The 16224-nt window shown below is 40.7% G+C and overlaps 1 protein-coding gene and 1 pseudogene across 3 annotated transcripts; one reads left to right on the forward strand and one right to left on the reverse strand.

Moving 5' to 3' along the window:
* The window catches only part of LOC136255262 (uncharacterized), an 85769-nt pseudogene extending 73376 nt beyond the window's left edge, over window positions 1–12393 (forward strand).
* LOC136255762 (integrase/recombinase xerD homolog) lies at window positions 1683–8975 on the reverse strand. 3 transcript variants are annotated; one of them, XM_066048644.1, is made up of 3 exons: window positions 7510–8070; window positions 2286–3282; window positions 1683–1945 (listed from the first exon to the last, which is right to left on the reverse strand). In XM_066048644.1, exons 1-3 carry the CDS (start codon window positions 8057–8059, stop codon window positions 1942–1944), a joined length of 1551 nt encoding a protein of 516 aa, XP_065904716.1. In that variant the 5' UTR covers window positions 8060–8070; the 3' UTR covers window positions 1683–1941. The 3 variants fall into 3 exon arrangements, with proteins under 3 accessions (XP_065904716.1, XP_065904717.1, XP_065904715.1); XM_066048645.1 differs by lacking the exon at window positions 7510–8070 and adding an exon at window positions 8584–8975 and having other exon boundaries at window positions 1683–3282; XM_066048643.1 differs by having other exon boundaries at window positions 1683–3282.
* Window positions 12394–16224: the final 3831 nt, after the last annotated feature.

The raw sequence follows: 16224 nt of genomic DNA on the forward strand, positions 1-16224 counted from the left end.
TTTTTTGAGTGTACTGTCAAACTGCCAGTACAACACAGATTTTGTCCTGTCAAAACATAAAAATGTACTGGTACCCAGTGTTAAGCTTTCAGTACTCAAGATGTAGTCTTGCCAAAAGTAATATAACCATGTCTTAGACAATGGCTTGCACCGTTTCGTTTGATGTGTGGAAGTCTCTTATTTGCGAAGAAACCTGGTATCAACCAGTAAGACACCCGACAGTTGTTTACAACCACAATGTGGCCTACAGTAATGCAATTAGCCTTTTGTGGACAATTAGTATTTCGCACATCAGTAAACACCAAGCGATTGCGAGCAGATTATTACAAAGAAATTACGCTCAGGTACGCTGTTAATATCGTGGGTAGCTCAGCGGATTTATAGACCATCGTGGTACAAGCCATTAATTCAGTTTGTGCTCTGTAGACCATGCAAGACAGCCATGGTGGCACTGGATATTCCCAATTGCTGCCATTCACATGTATCTATAATGCCAGTTTGTTTCTAATCTGTTGCCAAGAGGATTTTTCTGTTGTTTAATAGTTGAGATATTAAAAAACCTACCAAATGGCTGGAGTCATGTGATCAGTCAAAAAGACACCCTCCACTCATACAGTAACTTGATAACTTTTCATGGTTATTTCTTATCATTGCTTGACAAATTGTCGTACCTGGAGGTTCAAATTCGACATGGAGATTTGCAATACCATGAAACATGTCTATATACTAAACACGTATCTATACTTTTTATCGACTTTACAAACCTTCAGTTATTCGTGCTTCATGGCTTGCGCGCGAGCTTGCGCGACCTCACATCTTTTGCTCGCTGAAATACTCTAGGTGTTTACAATGGGAACTCTCTATACTAACTCACTGCTTCTACGCCATTGTCTAAAACACTTAGACACTCACAATAGGCGTCTTCGAGGATTTAAAAACCATCGGTGACGTCAGTAATTACCTCACCTGCGCCTCGGTAATTATTGACGTCACCTCAGGTTTTTAAATCCTCGAAGACACCTATTGCGAGTGTCTAACTATTACATAAATTAATGTAACACACTGTTTCTAGTCCAGTACAATAGTCTTAGCACTTTATGCATCCCACAAGTCAAAGGTTTTAAATACATTTTGCACATTCATGTATAGCTGACAAGTGCAAGTAGGCTGGTGTTCAAACATCACTGTTTTGGCTTGAGGTAAAGCTTGTGGCCACAAACCATAAACAAACAGCTTAATTAAATATTGTTGCCTTTGTAAGGCTGCTCTCCAGCAGTAGTGTACCATTCTGTCCAGCCACAATGTCTGGACAACAATAAAATTAACCAGTCATTGCACAATATTGACCAGAAATTGGCTGATTGTCGAACATTATTTGAGCCCTGATGATACAACACCACTTGGGTAGAAGGAGAAACTGTTGCTTAGGGCTTAAATGAATATTTGAATATTCGGAGAATATTCGTTTCAAAGGAAATTTAAACCCCAGAGCGTGGGAGTATCAAAGCGCCGCGTTGGGCTGGGTTATAACTACCATACAGCTAGACAGAGCGGCGTTGCTACTCCCACACCATACTACTACTTTTACACGTGATGCATGCACAACTATCACCCATTACCACCTTAGGTTTGTGCCACCACAAGCTGGTTGGCTATAACTAATAACACTTTAAGACAAAAAAAAACAACACAATTAGCATGTTACAACTATTAATTCCTTCACTATCATAACTACAAAGATAACAAAAAAGAGAGCAGAGTGAGGGCTAGCCAAACATAAAATAAGCTGAAAAAAAAAATTCAGAGCCATCCAGCCCCAGGATAGCGCTTGGAAAACCTGGTGGATTTTTTTTTTTTTCCACTCAGGAAAAAACCAAAAATGACTCACTCTGCTATGTATGTATACAATGTCATTCAAGTCCTGAAGCTGCTGCAGGTCACTCATCTACAACATCATTAAGGAGAAAAAATCTAATGGGATGGGAGGGTTGGGAGCCAACCTGATCACACACGTGGCCTAGAATGAATTTAATACACACCACACATCCTTATATACCATGCATCACGTGACACTACTAACATATTCATGTGGGAGCTTATTTTCTTGCTAATTCACTTTGTTCAAACGCCAGAAAATACACCTCCCACACCATACTACTACTTTTACATGTGATGCATGCACAACTATCACCCATTACCACCTTAGGTTTGTGCCACCACAAGCTGGTTGGCTATAACTAATAACACACTTAGAGCTACAAAGAAGGCTGTAGCTGAGAAGATACAGTCCCAATTTCTTGGAAACTTGCAGCCTCTTCTCCACACTATCTTTGATGTATCCGTCCTTTGCATTTTCTGACCGCCACCGACCATGGCGCTTAAATAACCGGTCAGGGACTCCAGCATTAGCCGCGGTTGTAGCTCCTCCCGATCTCAGACTGTGGAGCCCAAACTCTGGAGCTTCGAAACCTAATTTGGACATCTTCTTCTTGAATAAGTCCATTACACAGGAGTAGCTAATGTGACCCGACTGCCTGAGAGTTTCTCCATTTTTTGTTCTCTGGATTGCTCTAAATAAGTAACAATCATCTCCCCATCTCATGCCTGTCCTGGCCATATATTGCTCCAACATAGCCACTGGGCAAGTGCTTGAATTGGTCCTGGCTATAAGAAGCTCACTGCCATGACGCAATTGGTCATTCTTGCTCTTAACAATATTGACTTTGAGCATCTGTGTTGTAGCTGAGCAGTCACATGGCCTTAACTCTACCAGTTCACTGGAACGCAAGAAACCCGCAAAACTAAGTAAACAGGCAGTTACCAGCCTGAGGTCTGATAAGGTACCTGAGCTTTCTGCGTCCTTGACCATTGCCTCCAGCATCTCGACTGTAACTGGCTCCTTTTTGACTATGGGTTTTGCCAATTCACGCTGCAGCCCTTCTAGGGTAGCTCTCACAAAAGGGTGGGATGACGGAGCTGCAAAACCAGAGCTTGAGTGTACCCATGATAAAGCATTACATGCCTCTTCAACTGCAGACTTGGATTTGATTGTCTCCCCTAGATGCTGGAGGTATAGGACAAAATGTTGCGGCTTGGCTGGAAAAGGAGGGAGCCGATGTGAAACTGCCCATGACTTCCACCTCCTGTACGCTCCAAGATACTTCTTCACTGTACTGCTAGCACGACTGTGTAGAATCGTGTTGGGCAGGCGACTAGCCAGGTCCTTTAACACGGGATCGTGCAGCTCATCCAAAAGTTTCCAGGTTCCTTCCCTTGGCAAACCTACAGGAGATGTAGTATACACCAATTAATCAGACATTCGTGGCCTTAACAATTCTGTCAGTGATTTCTCCCCAGATTTTTAATTGGTATGGCCTATGATATGAAACCGGTTAGGACATCCGGCCTTTCATACCGGTCTCCTGTTGCTACCAAAGGTCCCAGTCAATACATACAGGTCATACATACAGGTCATACATACCAGCCTTTTTGCTGTGACCAAATAAAAATAGTCCGCTAAGGACACACAGGTCATACATACCAGCTTTTTTGCTGTGACCAAATAAAGTCAGGACACACAGGTCATACATACCAGCCTTTTTGCTGTGACCAAATAAAGTCAGGACACACAGGTCATACATACCAGCCTTTTTGCTGTGACCAAATAAAGTCAGGACACACAGGTCATACATACCAGCCTTTTTGCTGTGACCAAATAAAGTCAGGACACACAGGTCATACATACCAGCTTTTTTGCTGTGACCAAATAAAAATAGTCGGGACATACAGGTCATACATACCAGCCTTTTTGCTGTGGCCAATGAAAATACGACAGGACACACAGGTCATACATATTAGCCTTCCCATGGGACATACAGGTCGACCCTAAAATCATGTTGAGACATACCGGTCATACATAGTTGTAACCACTGAAGTGTACACACAAAACATTAGCTGTGCCACACAGCACCTATGGCTACTAACAATTCCAAGACAATGACAACCATTTTTATTTATTTATTTTTTAAAGTTCTATTCAATTTTTATTTTATTTTTATTTATCTATTTATTTATTTATTTTTTTAAAATTTTATTTATTACTAGCATTGGTACCTGCCCTATGTGCAGGACCATCTCCACATTAAACATTTTAATGCCACGAAGAGGGACTAAGCATTAAACACCAGCACTGCTAATGTAGCTATGTAGGGTACATGGTGATGTCACATTTTTTAAAGAGCATGAGGTTTTCTTATGTCATTAATGATGCAAAACACTAAAGTTTATTGTTTGTGGTTTTGACAGGAATGTAGTTTAATTATTCAGTGCATCTTCCCTACCAGTGACTTCAACGTGCTGCATAGAACAAACGGAACCTTTGCTGCTTTACATGAGAACTAATGCAACAATAATTAATATATTGGGAACCAAGCATAAATATTAGTGTCCTATATTTGCTGTGTAGCATGTATGTCGATAGTGCTTTAAAGTACATGATCCTTATGCAGTACATAATAATTTATAGTGAAGCATGCATGCAAGGCTAGCTAATTAGTTAAACTGCATGCGAGCTAAGGCAATTGTATACAGTATACCCTACATTACATACAGGTTGTATACACACGGTACAGTTTCAGTTTCTACATTTTGATGTTTACCTTACCGACTGTCACAAAGAGAAATGAACTTGAGCATAATTTAAAGTCAACACAATTCGCAGTTATAGTTACTGCATGGCAAGCAAAAGTTCAGAACTTGTCTTATGCACTTTCAGTTCTGATGTTGCAGTGACACATATACCTCTTTCCATACAAAAACCCAGTTTTGAAACACCTGCAGTGTAATTGACCAATAAGGTAATGTATGAATCTTTAGAGTGAAAGCATGTAAGCAGGATAGTGAAACAGTTGTGCCAGGTCAGATGCAGTTCCTCGGTGTAAACTATGGATCTGCATGGTTCCAGTATTATCATTTTTCAGATGCACAGTAGTATTTGTTCAATCATGCAAGCTGCCTATTACTACAGCAGTATTGAGGTGAGTCTGAACAAACAGTTTTTCATGTCAGTGCACACCTATGTGCTTAAAACAAAGATGTAGATATTCTGGATACTGGTGAAAGAAGCTTTTACCTACTCTAATACAACACACTGGACCAACACACAGATGGACAAATATGTTGGCAATTTGTCTGCCCTGTCCCAAAAGTGCTATAAGAGTCCCTATTATGTGAGGTAATTCAGTGCCAGTGCTGAAAAACTGATCATAAGAGTTTGTAGATGAAGACTTGCATGGAACAGATACAGCAAAAAGGTGCATCAAAAAGGTCCCAAAAATGAAAAAAAAAAGTTATGACCTAGGCGGGGATTGAACCCTGGCTGGTTATAATAACTTGGGGTTAAGGGGAGGTGCACAGATCGCCACAGTTGTTTATCAGTGGTTTTGACAGGAATGTAGCTCAACTTTTCAGTGATCCTTCCCTACACCAGTGCCTTCATCGCCCTATAAAGAGCGAACAAAAGCACGTATTGATTTGCTACAACAACACTCGAGTTGCCAGATGATGGGCGTTTAATTTCGCTAAAGTCCCGCCTCGATACGTGCTTTGCATGCCAAGATATGATGAGCTAAAAGTCGTGTTTTAAAAAGGTGTTCACAAAAAGGTACTGAGTAGAAAGAAAAAAATCTGTCAACACGTGGATTTGAACCCACGACCTCTTACACGCTAGTCAGGCGTTCTACCACTTGAACAGTATGTGCTGTGGTTTTCAAAGGAATGTTGCTCAAGTTTTCTCTACACCTTGGCCTTCTACGCGCTGTAGAGACCGAACGGAAGCACGCGTGAACTCGTGATAACAATCTTAGAGTAGGCGGATGATGAGCGCTTCATTATCAGCACAGACTATGTCGATTCGCGCCAAGTCTGGTGAGTAAGCAGCGTGACCATCAGACAGACAGACAGTTTTCAGCTTTATATATATATATATAGATTATTGGAACTCTAGCCTGATGGCCAACACTGGTGTATTTGGGGGGCCCTTAAACAGGCTAGTGCCTAAGTGGCCTGGTAAGATCAGTTCCTTACTGCTTGGTAACACTAGGTACCCCACTACAAATTCTGCTGGGTCCACTCCATTTGGGAAAATTAATGGCCAAAAAGGTGATGACAACCACTGGGGGGCTATTAGGGTACCCCTTGCACCAAGGCTTTGCGCATATCTAATCACCCGGGGAATCAGATAGACTGGAGGAAACCACCAATTGTTATCCTCAGCCAAACTGCAAGTAAACGCATCTACTGCATCTGTACCAGGTGTCCAAAACCTGGAATTGAATCTCTCTATCTGGGCATTTGTAGGATTAGCAAACCTATCTACTGTGTGGGGCCCCCAAACACTGTCTAGCCATTGGAATACTGTGGGATGCAACCTGTAATCATCATAGTCTACTATACGACTATAGTAGTCAGCCAGCTCATTCTCATCCCTTGGGATCCATTCTGGCTCTATTCTAATATTGTTTCTTAAACAAGTGGAAAATATACTCAATGCTTCTGACTGAAGGTAAGGCTGCCTACTTCCACATTGCACTATTCTCACCACATTCTGATTATCTGAAAACCAGCGAACCCGCTCATTTTTGAGCTTATCCTGAAAGGAGTCCAGCACCAGCCGCACTGCCCGCAGCTCACGCCATGTTGAACTCTTATCTGCATCATCAGGGGACCACTGACCATTGGCGATTAAATTACCATGCTCCACTACATATCCACCATAACCTGTGGAGCTTGCATCTGAATATACCACCCTGACAGCTGACGGTCTTGGCCAAATATGCTGCCCATTAAAACTTGAAATCTCGGAATGCCAAAATTCTATTTCTAGCAAGGCTTCTTCTGTCAGCGTTAACCGATGACACCAACTCATCCTGCCATTCAGGGTGGCATATAAGCTACGGGTCATTAAACGTGCAACAGGACCTAAGGCAGGGGACATTGACATAATTTTTCCTATTAGACTGGCTAGCTGTTTGGCCGGGAGGAATCTTGCATGCTTGGCTTCTAAAAGCTTCGACTTAAGTGCATCAATTTTTGGAATTGGTACTGAAAACTCACCTAGTGCTAAGTCAATGTGAAATCCAAGCCATTCTATACTATGAGATGGTTCCCAGACACACTTTTCTACATTAACGATAAATCCAGCCTTTTCTAGGTCCTGTTTAACTTTCCTGCTTTCGATTTTTGCCTCTACTTCTCCCTTCACTGCTATAATCCCATCATCCAAATAAACGATCGCTTTCAAGCCCCTACCATGCCAGTATCTCACTAAAGGTCTCATTAACTTGGTAAAGAAGTAGCAGGCAGTGGAGAACCCAAACGGGAGGACTTTAAACACATAGTAATTCCCTATACCATTCATATCCCAGCGGAACCCCAGGAATTGGTAGTGCCCAGGCCATACATCAACATGATGGTACCCAGACCTCAAATCAAACTTAAACAGGTACTCACCTTGTTCAAAAATTAGTGCAGCTATACGCAAGTCCTCATACTTGAAACTCAAGATGTGCAGGAACTGGTTCAGGTATCTCAGGTTTAAAACCAGGCGCAGCTTTCCCTGCGGGTTACCTACTACTGACAAAGGGCTACACACCTCTGGTTTTGCTTCTACTTTCATCACACAACGGTTCGCTACCAATTTTTGGACTGCATCATTCACAAATTCACTGTACAACTCAACAGACTTGTGGTTCTGTTGAGCATAGGGTGGGGGGACAAATTTTAGTGGTAGGCGGTAGCCATTTTCTATACAGTCTATGATAGGGGGAGGGGCTTGCAGAACCTCACGCCAAAAATTAATATTCTGTTTAAGCCTGCCTTGAACATCTGAAACTTGTACTGGTACCTCTGCTAATGTATTTTCTACTTCCCAAATTTTTGTTAGGTTATGCAGCTCACAATTATCTACACTGTCAGGTCTACCAGTGTCAGACAACCCACCAACCTCATCTGTGCTTTGCAATCTATTTACACCTTCTATAGGTACATCTGATTCAAACATACAGTTATCAACACCTTGCATACTCGACAATTGTCTTGACTCAGCAGTAACACACGTGGTATCTGCCCTGCTTACCACAGGCAGATTAAAAGGATACTGTCTTCCTTTGTAGTGGCATGTTCGTGCCAGGTGGCCAAACCCACCACAAGTGAAGCAAGGACCCAAGACCTTTTGCCTGGTCTGCCTCTGAGGTCCTAGAGACATAAGTGGTCTTGGAGCTGGTAGCGGTGCCTCTCTCCTCACACTAGGTCCCGGGCCATCAGCCCAGGAGTCATAATTCTTGTAGGGGTTGTAGCGGCGTCCCCTTCTGCCGCCCCAGCTTCCTCCTCTGGCGGTTTTCCTGTTGAGGGCCTCCGACTCCTCGAAGTCCTTCTTGGCCTCCTTGTCTGCCCTTCGGAGCTGCTTTTCGTCGTCACTGTTATCGGCCAGTGGGTCGCTCTGATAGTGGCGAACCGCCCCCCATCTGTAATCCGAGCGGTCGGCCACCTTTATATGTTTCTGACGCGTTTTTAATGCGGACGCACCTTCCTCCAAGTGATCCGCCGCTTTTCTAAGCGACTCCTTCCCACCATCATCCACCGATGACGCCATCCTCTCCAACTCCTGCTGGGCTGACGCGATAGCTTCTTCCACTCCCGAGTTGAAGGTGTACTGCTTCTCGTTCCCTTTTTTGCGGAACTGGTAGGTCGTCCGATTAAGCTTCTGTGAGAAATCCTTGGCCGTCCTTTCCTGTGCATAGGAGACCTCGCGCTTAACTTCAGCCATGGACGAAGTAATCTTCTCATCCATTTCACGGCAGGTTTGTTGGAGCTCAGCCATCAACTTATCGAACATTTCGTTCTCCATCACACGGAACTCCAGAAACACAAAACAGCCAACCTGATCACACACGTGGCCTAGAATGAATTTAATACACACCACACATCTTTATATACCATGCATCACGTGACACTACTAACATATTCATGTGGGAGCTTATTTTCTTGCTAATTCACTTTGTTCAAACGCCAGAAAATACACCTGTACTGTACGATATATTAGTTATCACCCAGTGATAACTAACCTATCACCCTGTTGCTATCACCCTGTTGCGGAGCCACTCAGTCTCTTTTGTGACATCATAATAACCGCGAATGGCATTGTTTACCAATGGAACAAAGAGCCAAATAAGGAAATATTGATACAAAACACACCAATACAGCACTTAAAACTAGTTAAATCTTACAAGGAAACTGTTAACCCTTTACACAATAACACTACAAGTTACCAATACCGTGATAGTTTAACAAATGTCAAGGATAGTCCGTGACAATTTTCGCTCCAGCAATCACTCTCAACGGTCACTATGGTGAATAACTAACTTCCTCTAGCTTCATCGTTCTATCTTGAACTATGGTATCCACTTGTTGGTCTTTATTTTTCTCTTGCACACAACGCGACACCATACCAATTTCTGACGAAGACGAATCGTATCTGGAACCGCTGCTTCATAACACTGCCCTTCGCTACAGTTTGTAGGCAGTATGTAAGGTCTCTCTTGTAGCTACGAAGTAGAATCTCCACACAATTCGGATGAAATCTTGAGCACAGTGACAGGAACTCAAACCGGAACTTAATTTACTATCCGTAAACTTCTGCGCACTCCCGCGCACTGGGATATAAAACAGTTATATCCCGTATACTCGGATGATATCATTGTTATTACACTCATCCTCGGCTCCGCCTCGGACTCGTGTAATAACAATGATATCACCCTCGTACCGGGATATAACTATAACATATAACGTCAGTGGTAGAGTACATGGAAACTCTTGATCCTACATAAGCATATCTATGACACAAGTGATCAAATCGTGTTGATTCTGAATTGTATTAAAGAGACATCTTGTACAGCCGCAGGATTATTGATATCTCATCCATATCGATGCTGAAAAAGAATATTCAAATATTCGGTAGTTGTGAATAAAGAATATTCGAATAGTAAAAACCACTATTTGTTTGAGCCCTACTTAAAATGCACTCCAGGATAAAATTTCATAAGTTACAGTTAATAGTTTACCTGCCAATGGTGAAGGTTACCATGCAGTTTTATCACCTCCACACAATGGCTGCCTCATCAAGACTAAATGTTATATCACATGAGGTAGATGTTGTTGTGTTCCTCTTGTAGTGTTATGAGAATGGAGTGATCATGGTGAGGTCCAAGTATCTGGGGAATGATTACTGTATGCCACCACCAAGGTGTGTACCCCTGTGTGTTGTGTTGTGTACCTGTGTGTGTTGTGTTGTGTACCTGTAGGTGCGTTGCAGCGTTGAAACCGGGTCAGATCATCCAGGTCGGATTGGGTCACATTTTCTCTGGATTGGATCATGTGAGAAACGAAATTGTTAGTTTGACAATGTGGAAACTTATAAACGTTAGTCACGTAGCTCTTTTGTGAGCCACGCCCACTTATCGCGTTACACCCATATGCTCAGCCACACCCATTTATTAGTAAGTGCAGTCTGTAGCATGAAACTGTGTTCATTGCTGTCTGCAAGCTTACGTGGAGCCATGGCCACTAATCAATTATTGTATGAGTTGTATATAGTCTAGTCTTGTAGCATGATAAGTACCTTTGTGAGTCACACCCACTTCTATATATTAGGAAATTGTAATACTAGGTATGCACGAAGCCACACCCAATTGCTGTCTAAAGTCACAGTAGCTACGTAGAACTAAAACCCACTGACCGATTTTAAATATAAACTTACTGGCTTAGTGATCACTTGACTACTCGTTTACTCAACACGAATCGAACGCTCAAAACATAGTCTTACTCGCTTGAGACTACCTGAAACATAGCTCTTATTGCATTCCTCGGCTTTAATTAATCCGGGTCAACAGTAGTGATCCAATTTCAACGCTGGTGTGTTGTGTTGTGTACCTGTGTGTGTTGTACTGTGTACCTGTATGTGTTGTGTTGTGTACCTGTGTGTGTTGTATTATGTACCTGTATGTTGTTTTGTACTTGTGTTGTGTAATTGTGTGTGTTGTGTTGTGTACCTGTGTGTGTTGTGTACTTGTGTGTGTTGTGTTGTGTACCTCTGTGTCGTATTTGGCATGTATAAAATTTTTTATTTACTTGTTGGTACTGTATTGGTACATGGGATATGTGAATGATGAGGCAGTATTGGATCGACCCGAAGTACTTTCAACAAATTGCTATGGAATTTAAAAAAAATTTTTTTAATGGAATTTTCTAGTGACTGACTGCATGACTGATGCCTTCAGACAAGTGTAATTCAATAACGGCTAGAGCTACAGGCTTGATTTTTCACTGTTTGATGTCGCTAGGGGTGCCTTTTGCCATACGACAGTATGTACAGTGCATTCTTCATGAACTTACCAGTGTCCTCCTGTGTGTTCCATTCATCTTTGCTGACAGCGAAAAGTGTTGATTTGCAGTACACACGTGATGGCTTGCCTTCGTAATGGAAATTGTCTGTATTTTTCATAGCAGCTACAGAGGTACTTTTTGAATAGTTCTTGATTCGTACTGCTGTGTAACGGGTTGAAAATAGCCAACAACGAAGTGTAATGGATACTTCACTTTTCAGACGATAATTATTGATATAGCTGGGGTGCACAGCACCGTTTCTTTCTGTTGATGTGGTATGTGTGGGTTCACTAGTCATAATTATTTACACTACAAACATGCAAGTGCACAAAATTTTCAACTAGAGTAGGGACCATAGCACATCGACAAAGTACTGAAAAACAAGCTGGAGTAGTGTGCGATATTAAATCACAGTAAACAATAAGAAGTGTTATATCCCTACTGTGCTCAACGGACTGTAAATGCACTGTAGTGATATAACACTTCTTATTGTTTTACTGTGGTTAAATATCATGCACTACTCCAACTTGTGTACTTGTATAGTTATGGCTCTAGTAACGTGAAGAGGTTGTCATGGGTTATCACTCTCGTTATCACCTTCCATCGAACCTTATATGGTCTGCAACGTATGATAATCATACTTCAGAAGTATGTACATCATATACCATAAAGTACAGGGAGTATGCCATTAATATACACTACCTTATCCTCCCTTGATACTGTGTGTTTGTGTTTTGAGTAAATGTGTTGATGAACATGTAATGGGACCTCTCTATATAATGCACACTATAGGATCAACATTTTTGTTGACTTTGTTCTTTCAGTGGTGAAGTCATAGATGTGTTTCCTTCTCATTACAGTATACGAGTGACGGTGATGCATGAACACATTGATGATGACCTCATCAGAGCTGCTGACATGATCAAGAAAGCTGTCAAGGAACACCTCAAATAATGCACACTGTATCAATCATGTGATCACATACACATACAATCTCTTTCACTAATTTATTCATGAATAATTGTTTATATTAATAATTCTTGTGTGTATACTTTTTGTTGTACATGCATGTGAAGGAAGGGGTTAACATTTGGGACCTACTTGACATGGTCACTATAATGAGGTGGTCTTATTAATGAGGTTATGAAGTAAATATTAGCTATGTTTGGGACATACTTGACATGGTCACTATATAATGAGGTGATCTTGGTCATATACCTGTAAATTTTTGAGGGAGGAAACTCCTAAAACTAATTTTAGAAAAGAAAATGGTTTTGGTAGGGTAAAACATTACTTTTCAAGGTGCATTTTCAAATTCCTGGTTATATGGCCATGTTTTGGAGGTGGTCTTATTAATGAGGCCATGAAGTCCTTGGCTATGTTTGGGACCTACTTGACATGGTCACTATAATGAGGTGGTCTTATTAATAAGGTCATGAAGTCCTTGGCTATGTTTGGGATCTACTTGACATGGTCACTGTAATGAGGTGTATAATGATGAGGTCATAAAGTCAATAATTTGAACAGATGTCCACCAGCAACGGAGATCTTTTTGGCATTTGTGCCTCTTGTACAGAACACTGTTTTACTTCATCAAGACCTAGACCAAATTTCAAATAGGCTAGGGTAAGAACTTGGCCGCTGCAATTTAATGTCATGAATTGTGTACTGATCCCAGTGTAGTAGATCTCAATCACCTATAATTCATCACTACTAACTCAGTTAACAATAATATTGCATTCTGGAACAAATGGATAAACATCCACATAATTATACCTTGTCAGTGTTAGACAAAACATTATCATGGTCACATCACATTGCTAAGAAAAAAGCTTGATTAATGCATTTTTCTGCAGCGTAACTGTTCCCAAGATGTCAAGGCATTGCCATCTAACTGCTCATCACTGAGATTATTATCAGTATAGGGTCCTAAATACTAGGGACCCGCCGATTATGCTGGCATAATTATGAGCATAATAGGTGTCTGAAAGCATTGAGCATAATGCTAGCATAATAGGTAGAATATTTGTGTAATAGTATGAATTCTTGCTTATCAAAATAGCTATCACAAAAAGATCGATATACTCTAATAGAACAGTCAGTAACTCTAATAGAACAATCACATAGCTAGGGACCCGCCGATTATGCTGGCATAATTTTGAGCATAATAGGTACCTAAAAGCATTGAGCATAATGCCAGCATAATGGGTTAAATATTTGTACGATAGTATAAATTCTTGCTGGAAAAATGACAATTGCAAATAAGATCGATATACTCTAATAGAGCAGTCAATAACTCTAATAGAACGATCATCAAACTGACTGTTCTATTAGAGTATATCGATCTTTTCTCTTATATGCAGCAAGAATTTATTATTTATGCTCCAGCCACTCCTTTTTTTTTCTATACAGTGTTAAACTAGTAGCAAAGCATATGAACTAAGGCATGAACATTGAGCATAATCGACCATAATAGGTAAATATTGAGCATTAATTTAAGCATAATAGGTGAATTTTTGAGCAGTGCAGCATAGCATAATAGGTAAAATTATGAGCATAATCGGCGGGTCCCTACTAAATACCCAATGGCATACTCCATCTGAGGTCTTACCATAGTAAGATAGATAGCTATTATAGTATAGTAGAATTAGTTCTGTAACATTATAATTATATTAATGTTTAATCAATTATCCTGGCCTATACCCCCTACAAATTCAAAGAAATACTTTCAGATCACAGTCAACAATAAACCACACAAAACTTTTTACCATCAAATAGCTATACCAATCCCATCTTGTTACCTACCTGCTGCAAGAGAAACATGACACTATCACTTCCCATCTCATTTTTCCACCAGTCACAACCATGTCGACTGGTGTCTCTTTTATTCAAGATAAATCAATGAATGGAACAACTCACCGACATAATTTTCTCATAGATACCACTGATGGCTATGATGTATTCATGACAAATTTACCATAATTTTTAACACAAATTGTATCCATTAACCATGTTCTAATTCTGTCTCTTTTCAGTTTCCTGGCTGGACACACCAACTGCAAATAAATAGCTAATACTGTGAAGTATGACCACCTGACATGCAGGTTTATACAATAATTCATTCATCTAATGTATCTGCCAAAAATCGCAACTCATGAGATAGCTAATTAATATTGCTGTGTGACACATTCAGTACATGAGCCAAGCTATTGTTCTAGACTTGAGGTGGTAAAATTGGTAATTCCCAGTTCTGGCTGATGAGCAGGCTGACGAGTCATACAAATTAGTTACTGTTCAAAGTGTTCTTCCACACATTCAGTTTGGAAGTCTGGAACAATAGTTCCAGGCCAGTATATAACAAATGCATGCAGTTGCATTGCCATGAAAGGCAATCATATATGTAGTAGTTGGCAAATACTTAAACAGGACAGGACTCAGTATGTTAAGTACAGGACTCAGTATGTTAAGTACAGTGCAGCAGCTATTAAAGTCACAAAATGTAGTAGTCTAGCTATACCAGACTCATGCAGTAGTTGAATTTGGTTTTTTTGTACACACTCACAGTCAAACCCGAGACATGATTATAAGTAAGCCCCCCGAAGTGGCCTACACTGACAGGTGAAGTTCAAAAATGAAATGATTTGATTGGGTGAAATCTAGTGCACGTGATTTATATTAGCGCGGGCCTCATTTGAGTGATCACGAGAACAATCACGAAAGTGGTCCTGAGGGTCCGCCCCTACCTTGCCGCCCCTACAATGGCACAAAGATATCCTCAGGAGGACCATTCGCAGAGTAGTAAGAGGCTTCGCACTGAGGTACGTTTATATTTTGTTCAACTGATTCAACCTTAGCATGCCTTACGTTGTCACGTGCCCAGACCCTTTGTATTTGACCGCTTTCTCCCTTTGTATTTTGCATTTGGCAAAAGGAAAAAGCGGTCACCCAGGAACCAGTTTTTTTTCCCGGATGATCTGTAATTTTTTAGCAACCACAAAACTACACAATACAAATTCTCCCTCCTTAGATCAGTTTTGTAATAACTTAAGTCAATATATCTGTGTGTTATATAATCTTGTGTGATTTCTACATAGTAAAACAAATAAATCAACAATGTAAGCTACTAATTTAAATTAAAGCACAAAAACAGAACAAGTTGATGTTGTGTTACTTCTAAAAAACCAGGTACCCATTCAGTTACTATTATCCCTTTCTAAATTATGTAAATACACTGAAACCTCTCTAATTCAACACCTCTATAATCTGACATTGTTTTGTCTACCAAAGTGTAATACAACCTCAATAATCTAACAGCTAATTCGACACAATTTTCTTATCCCTATCAGCGTCGGATTATAGAGGTCTCACTGTATATTGAGATAATAGATTATTGACTATTTCATGTATCGTAAATTATAATGAAATCCAGAAAGTCTGAGGGTGAAGTCTGCTCTGTCAGATCATGAATCAGTATTCATGTATTAAATTAACTATACTGTGGCTACTATAGGAGGCAGTCAGTGTATCTCACATGTATCTAACACTACAACAGCCTGTATATACAATCATGCTGTATGCGCATGTTTTAGAAGAGCCCTCCTAAAATAGCAATGTGGGGGGCTCTGTGTGAACAGTAGTTGATAAAGTGGAGTCCACATTGCTGGTAGTGCTTGAGGTCTCACTCCTAAAATTGTCGAGAGGTTGGCATCTCTGTTGAAGGGCTCCGGGTAAAAGAGCAATAAAACGCTTATAAAGGCAGTTGAGAGTAGTATGGATCCAATAATA

The sequence above is a fragment of the Dysidea avara genome, chromosome 5, assembly GCF_963678975.1.
Source record: "Dysidea avara chromosome 5, odDysAvar1.4, whole genome shotgun sequence".
NCBI classification, from domain to species: domain Eukaryota; kingdom Metazoa; phylum Porifera; class Demospongiae; order Dictyoceratida; family Dysideidae; genus Dysidea; species Dysidea avara.